Genomic DNA, 8,238 nt, shown 5'->3' with positions numbered 1-8,238 from the left:
GGCTTAGGCTCCTCCCCCCATTACGGAGAAGAGAGGGACTGCTTGACATTTGTGTGCATTTAACATACATTTTTGTATTTACTGACATATTTGGGGTGTGTGGTTTTTCAAGAATTTTTGTCTGCACATATTTGAATTGGGAAGTCTTTTGAAAAACAGGAAAAGGTTGATTTCAAACATGTAATTAAATATGAGTTTTCCGAACATAATTCATGGAATTCAGCAACTTGAATTCCCTTTGGTTACTTTTATTCACTAGTGTCCTTTAATTTATTGTGAATTAAGAATCCTTCTCTTGTGGAAAAACGTTGAAATGTCCACGATTGTGTCAAACTAATTAAGAATCCTTCAGGTTGCTTTGCCTGTTTTAAAGCAGCTTTATTCTTGACACAAATAGCTCTGAAGAAAGATATGGGCCTTGCAAGATATGAGAGGTGAAATTTAATTACAGAACTAAAACCCATACATAGGCAATCAAGCTTACTATATTCCTTTTTCAAGAAACCATTCCAATTTGTCCTTTGTATGTTTGAGTTTTGAGGCTCTTTAGATGAGGCTCTGAATCTTTAGGATATATTTGAGACTGAGCCAAACTGTTTTTACTTTTTGTGTATTGAGACATTACCATACTATGATTATGGTCATGTCTACATATTTAACAGCTTGGAGTTTACAGAGATGTCCTTCCTAGCCATTGCCTTCATATCACATATCCCCATCAGGTGTGTCTTCTTAACACCTAAGAAGTCCTTGCAGTTTATGGCAACCCATTTTGTAGATATTCCTGAATATTTTAACCAAAGAATATCAGACACCGAGGATTTTCTGTCATTTCAAACTGGTCAATAGCTGCCTCATCCTGCCCCTTGATTAATGTCTAAGAAAATATTCTTTATCACCCAAAGAAAAAATAATGTAAAATAAACTACTGGTATTCTCCCTCTCTTAATCTCTTCTTTTTTTCCTTTCTATACATTTGTGAACATTTCTCTAGTTTTCTCTATATATTTGTTTTTTAAAAATCAAAAGACAATTGGAGAGGCAATTGTTAAAAAATGCCCATCCAAACGTATCTTCACCATCTTCAGATCAGTAAATCTCCTATGCCCTTTCCATTGACTTGTAACAATGAGCTATCAGAAATTCTTCAAAAGTCCCATTTTCCTAGCACTTTGCTATATCAGGGGTCCAGAATTGGAATGCACGCTGAAGCAAGAATGCCCAACAAGAAGATCTGCCTTGAAACACTAACCAAAATCATTACCATTTCTGAAAGAACATTTTCAGAAATGGCCTTTAACCATTGAATGATAAAATAGCTCAGACACAATAGATCACAACTACCAAAGAGAACTCTACTAGCCCTAATGTCAGAGAGATCAGCTGCCTTGGATAATAACACAGCAATTCGGGCGTTATTTCCAAGCCTTCAGACCTGCTCATTTTCATATAAGGAGGGATCTGTATGTGCCATAGCATACGTTCTGCCCTGTCCCAGAAAATAAGCAGATATAGTAGAAGACCTTATCTCGTTGCCAATGTTGAACGATCAACTGCCAACAACTTTAGTATATGGAATGGAATTTGCCTCAGGGAGCAACACAGTTTGGTTTGGCATCAGAAAAGAAAAATCTATCATCTCGGCAAGGTTTATTTCACGGATTAATGCTGCTCTACAGTTTATTAAAAATAATGTTTGGGAAATGAGGAAGCAGAGGACTCAGCCCTTCCTTGCTGATGTGTCATCAAAGCCATTTCAAAGGCTTCTGATCATTTCNTGGAATTTGCCTCAGGGAGCAACACAGTTTGGTTTGGCATCAGAAAAGAAAAATCTATCATCTCGGCAAGGTTTATTTCACGGATTAATGCTGCTCTACAGTTTATTAAAAATAATGTTTGGGAAATGAGGAAGCAGAGGACTCAGCCCTTCCTTGCTGATGTGTCATCAAAGCCATTTCAAAGGCTTCTGATCATTTCCCCAATGACCATAGTAGGAAGAAAAAAAACATTTTCTCAGCCTAGAAGTCCATTTGAAGCAATTGTGGATACAGAGCTTCCCAGAACCCCAACTATGGAATTACGGGAGAACATATACTGTAGATTTTCAGCTTCACTTGCAAGCTGAAATGATTGAAAGTACCACTGAATGTAAAAGAACTTTCTCTGCCTGATAATCAAGAGAACATTCCAAAAGGACATTAGGATAAATATGAGACTTATGTGTGTTTTTTTTTTCAGATGTATCATATTGAAGAGAAACCTTTGAATATAGAGGGTCTTAGTTCCCTGCCCCTCTCGTTGGAAATTCTAAAGTAAAAAATAGTGGGAAAGTCCCATTGTTGGTTCCTGGGAGCTCCTGTTAATCAGATTGCATAATAGAGGGGCAGGTAGGCAAACAAATTCACCTGGAATAGGAAAGTATATCGGAAAACAATTCAAAAATCTGGAAGAAAGATAGATGAGAATTTCAGTAAGAAGATGTATTAAGTTTTTATGAGCGGCCCCTCATAGCTGGTTACATTTTTCTTATGTCAATATTTTTACTCCCCAACAATATACATCCCCTCTACCTGAAATCTCTCATCTTGGCAGGGTGCTATTACAAAACATTAGTTAATTATATGTTTCTACTGTACATTCGAATTCCAGTATCATATTAAATTGTCAAACTAAATTACTATAGTATGTTTAGTTTATGCCAAAGATTATTTAGTTCAGTACCTAGGTTTGCCAATCTGAATTTGATGAAACATGACAGGGTACTAATTAGAGTAAAACTGAGAAAAATCTATTTTTTTTCCTCCTTTTTTTAGGAAGCAATAAAGTCAGGTAACTACAGTGACCCACACTTTCTGTATCTATGTATTTAGACTACATATAGATAGGTTTCCATATCATTGTTCCCTATTTGTATTTTTGTTTACCTTTATGAGTCTCCTGTACTTTTAAATAGGGAGCAAAAAGTGGGAGTGATAGATTTTGGGCATTCAGTAAACTCCCACAGCCCAGAGTTTATAATAGTGCAATGTTGAAAAAATATTTCTGGTTTGTTGCCATTATTTTTGCAATCTTTTGAGTTTTAGCTTTTCAAAAACAAACAAACAAACAAACAAAAACTAAGCAGCCCCAAAGGTGCTTTTTGAAAAGGCAACTGGATTTTCTTTTTTTTTTTCCTTGAAGACATTTCACTTCTCACCCAAGAAGCTTCTTCAGTTCTGACTGAAACCTCAAGAACTTCAGTCAGAACTGAAGAAGCTTCTTGCATGAGAAGGGAAATGTTTTCAAGGAAAAACAAAGACGCTCCAGTTGCCTCTTGAAAAAGCACCTTTGGGACAACCATGATCTGGATGAAAAAACCATTAAAGCATTTTTTTTTTTAATGGATGGAAGGTCCGGTTCATTGCATGGCGACTGAAGAGTGCCTGAGAGTATCTTGCATTTCATCATAGTATCACCTCTGCAAAATCTGAAACTTCCTTGACTTCCCCACTCTTCATTTTAATCCTTTCCTCATCAAGAAATGAGAACAGCCAGGATGAATGGCAGGTTAGTCTTATTGGCAATGAGTTCCCAAACAACTCAGTTCTAGTAGCACAGCCTAAGACTGTTAAAAGAGGAGAAAGGATAAAAGTTTCCAAATTTCTGGCCTGGAGATTCAATACTTGAATCTTACCTTCCACTATCTTCTTTAGATACAAATCTGGTGACCGTTTGTGCAATTTTCCCCTGTCCCGTGTTCTGTATAACCTAGTCTAAACTTCTGAGATGGAAAATATTCTCATTTAATTACTATTATCTTCAGTGTAAACCTAACATTTCCTGCTAGACTTTTCCCCTTCTAGAACTATTCAAGAGAGTTAAACTCTGAATCCTACATCACATTCATGACAAGCTCCCCCCCACTTCCAGTTTTGGCAAAGTTTTTGATATGAAACAAAGAGACTTTATCTACCATTGCAAAGTTTAAAATAACAACTGAATGGGAACAGCAGGGTGGCAGTATGTCAAAACAACTCAAAAACTGGTCTGTCAGCAACTGAGAAGCATTGCGTTTAAAAGGCACATTTTTAATTGTCTTTATCGTTTTTTTAAAAAAGAGAGAGAGAAACAGAAGAACCTTCTAACTTTAAAAAGCATATTAATAGTGTGTGTTTATTTATATGAAAGTCCTAATGTACTTTATGGAGCTCACTGTCTTGAAAGCAGGCATAGCCTAAATTTGTTTTCCCCCCTCCAAAAGTAAAATGCTGGATTCAACATTTGAGAATTGGAACTGTCTACCTTTCTTAACCTTCATATCTTAATTTAACTTTCTGTACGGCAGACATTGTGGACTATTTTTTTGCAGAAAAAAAGTACATGTCATATTTTTCTTCTGATGCCTGTACATGATTTCAGATATTTTTAAGATTTTCCCATCCTCCGTCCTTTCCTTCACCCATGTTCATGTTTATGTTAATCTAGATAATTGAAATGATAGATAGATAGATAGATAGATAGATAGATAGATAGATAGATAGATAGATAGATAGATAGATAGATAGATAGATAGATAGATAGATAGATAGATAGATGGATGGATGGACGGACGGACGGACGGACGGACGGACGGACGGACGGACGGACGGACATACAGATAGATAGATAGATATGAGAGAGAGGATAGATAGATAGGTAGATAGGTAGGTAGGTAGGTAAGTAGATAGGTAGGTAGGTAGGTAGGTAGGTAGGTAGATAGATAGATAGATAGATAGATAGATAGATAGATAGATAGATAGATAGATAGATAGATAGATAGATAGATAGATAGATAGATACTGACTGCCAGCTGCTAGCAATTCAGCAGTTTGATTCTCACCAGCTGAAGGTTGACTCAGCCTTCCATCCTTCTGAGGTCAGTAAAATGAGGATCAAGATTGTTGGGGACAATAGGCTGACTCTGTAAACTGCTTAAAGAGGGCTATAAAGCACTATGAAGCAGCATATAAATCTAAGTGCTGTTGCTATTGAGATAGATAGATAGATAGATAGATAGATAGATAGATAGATAGATAGATAGATAGATATGGGCGAGAGGATAGGTAGGTAGGTAGGTAGGTAGGTAGGTAGGTAGGTAGGTAGATAGATAGATAGATAGATAGATAGATAGATAGATAGATAGATAGATAGATAGATAGATAGATAGATAGATAGATAGATATGGGAGAGAGGATAGGTAGGTAGGTAGGTAGGTAGGTAGATAGATAGATAGATAGATAGATAGATAGATAGATTGAGAAAGAGAGAGAGAGAGAGAGTGATACAGATAGATATAAAGATATAGATAAAGAGTAAAGGTACTCTTCAATGTATGACCATAATTGAGCCCAAACTTTCTGTTGCTAAGCAAGACAGTTGTTAAGTGAGTTTTACCCTATATTAAGACCTTTCTTAACACAGTTGTTAAGTGAATCACTGCAGTTGTTAAGTTAGTGACACGGTTAGAATTAGTCTGGCTTCCCCGTTGACCGTGCTTGTCAGAAGGTCACAAAAGGGGATCAACATGACCTGGGGACTCAGCAACGGTCATATATGCCAGTTGCCAAGCATCTGAAGTTTGATCCTGTGGCCACAGGGATGCTGCAGGTCGTAAGTGTGAAAATCATAATGGTTATAAAAATGATCACAAGTCACTTTCCTCAGTGCTGTTGTAACTTCGAATGTAAACCATTGTTTGTAAGTCAAGGACTACCTGTATGTATAGATAGAGGTAGAGAGATAGAGAGAAAAATCACAGTGTAAATGGTGAACAGTAAATTATCCACAGCGCCCTTTGATGGCACCTTTAGAGGTGTATTCCTTTACTTCACTACGAACAGAAGCTGCTTCTTCTAACAGCTTTTGCTGTAGTTATTAGGTAATGCTCTTCCACCATCAGATAAAATGGCATTTTTGCACAGTGTGCTTATCTCAAACATTTTTTTATGTCTGAAGTGTTTTTTTTTTTAATTGCCAAGAAGAAGAATTAGGTATTTGTTTCAGGTGATCCTAAGAATGGAAAACAAATGAAGCTGGGAATGACACAGCAGGGGTACCCAACATGGATCTTGGCCACTGCCAGGCTCCTGGGAAAGATAGCACTTCTGCTGGGTATGAAATGCATTGCTGCACTGCTATGAGGAAGCCTTTTTTCTTTCTTTCTTTCTTTCTTTCTTTCTTTCTTTCTTTCTTTCTTTCTTTCTTTCTTTCTTTTTCTTTTACAACTCCCTTAGCTTTGAATGAAATTATTTTTTTTGTGTTGAGTTCTCCTCTCCTCTCCCCCTCCACTCTCTTCTCCCTCTCCCTCTCCTTCTCCCTTTTCCTCCCTCTCTCTTTCTCTCTCTCTCCCTCCCTCCCTCCCTTTCTCTCTCTCTCTCTCCTCCTCCCTCCCTCTCTCCCTCCCTCTCTCTCTCTCTCTCTCTCCCTCCCTCCCTCCCTCCCTCTCCCTCTCTCTCTCTCTCTCTCTCTCTCTTCAGTTCGCTGTAAAATGTCCTGAATGTTAATGAAGAAATGGGCAGACTCGAATCCACTCAATAGGTAGGGGTTAAGTAAAAGTCAATTAATTATAACGACAAGGGTTCTCCTCCTCTTTAGAAGTGAGAAGACATTTACCTTTCTGTCTTCTATTCTTAGAGATTACTATTTTTATTTACTACAACCTACATTCCATTAAAAAGTCTAATACACAGACGGCGTGACTATATTTAGGTCGGATCTCAGTCTTTTTCTGGGGCAAGATCTAAGGGTCATTGAAAAAAAAAGGTGCAAGGTCAGGAACTGTAGAGGAAAATGGGTGGGGGACTCGGGAGAATCCCTGCATTTTATTGTCTAGCACAGCTACTTATTTATTCTAATGGAAGGGCCAGCTGTGCTGGAAATTAAAAACCATTCCTTGTGGAATTGCCCATAGATTTTGTTCATAAATAGATTAATATCCTTCATAAAATTTAATTTAGAGGTGAGATAAATGTTAAAAAGAAATGGTAAGTGGAGACTAATTAAGGAAATATGTCCTGAAATGTCTCCTTCCTTCCTTCCTTCCTTCCTTCCTTCCTTCCTTCCTTCCTTCCTTCCTTCCTTCCTTCCTTCCTTCCTTCCTTCCTTCCTCCCTCTTTCCCTCCCTCCCTTTCCTCCTCCTCCTCCTCCTCCTCCTCCTCCTCCTCCTCCTCCTTTTCCTCCTCCTCCTCTTGCCTGCTTTTCTCTCTCATCCAGTCCTATCTACAGCAAATCATGATGATGCCAGAATGACAACACACCTGTGGTACCATCATCCCATAAGCACTGTCTTTTGTGATTGAAACATCCGATGCAACTATTTAAAGTGAGACAGGGGCATCATCCATACCACATCTTTTGAACCTCCACCCTTCAGTGAGCGCCCACGTTTTACCTGTTGATGCAGTTTGCTTGAACTGCAAGGAACGTATATTCAGGGTAGCCAAGATCGATTTGGTATCCACTAGAGTCTGATTACTGGCATCAGTGGCATTGGCTGACAGAATGGCACACATGCTGCAGTATTGGATGCCAGCTGCCTTGAGATCTGCACAAGATAGCCCACTGCCCTGATGAGAAAAGTGAGAAATTTATGTATGTATGTATGTATGTATGTATGTATGTATGTATGTATGTATGTAAAATTATTTTTGTTAATGCCTGAGTTCCATGGTGGCTTAGAAATGAAACTCTTGCCTCACTATCAAGAGGCTCTGAGTTCAATCCTAGGTAATGGGCAGATATTCCTCTCTCTAGGCACAAGGAGAAAATATGTGCTGTGAACTCTGTATAGGCATCAGGAAGGGAATCTGGCCAGTAAATGCACAGCTCCATTCAGTCATTCTGACTCCATCCTAACGCAAGGGATTACAGGTTCGTTAAAAAAATACTACTACTACTACTACTACTACTACTACTACTACTACTACTACTACTACTACTACTACTACTACTAATAATAATAATAATAATAATAATAATAATAAAGAAGAAGAAGAAGAAGAAGAAGAGGAGATGATCGGCTAGTATTATTATTATTATTATTATTATTATTAATTTAATTTCTATACCGCCCTTCTCCCGCAGGACTCAGGGCGGTGCACAGCATATTAAAACAGATACACATATCAATAAAAATAAAAACCCCTCTAAAACCAAATTAAAACCAAATATTCGAAGCTGTGTTCCAATTAAAATTATACTTAAAATCGTCCCTAAATAAAA

At 37.8% G+C, this 8,238-nt stretch overlaps 1 protein-coding gene across 1 annotated transcript in view; it reads right to left on the bottom strand.

Moving 5' to 3' along the window:
• KCNU1 (potassium calcium-activated channel subfamily U member 1) overlaps positions 1–8,238 on the bottom strand; it is a 71,657-nt gene that overhangs the window by 15,226 nt on the left and 48,193 nt on the right. Inside the window, 1 exon segment of the mRNA XM_029284821.1 lies at positions 7,384–7,583. Coding sequence (XP_029140654.1) covers positions 7,384–7,583 — 200 coding nt within the window.

This window comes from Protobothrops mucrosquamatus, unplaced genomic scaffold (genome assembly GCF_001527695.2).
Source record: "Protobothrops mucrosquamatus isolate PMUCROS unplaced genomic scaffold, P.Mucros_1.0 scaffold977, whole genome shotgun sequence".
NCBI classification, from domain to species: Eukaryota; Metazoa; Chordata; class Lepidosauria; order Squamata; family Viperidae; genus Protobothrops; species Protobothrops mucrosquamatus.
This window is presented reverse-complemented; position numbering and strand designations above follow the sequence as displayed.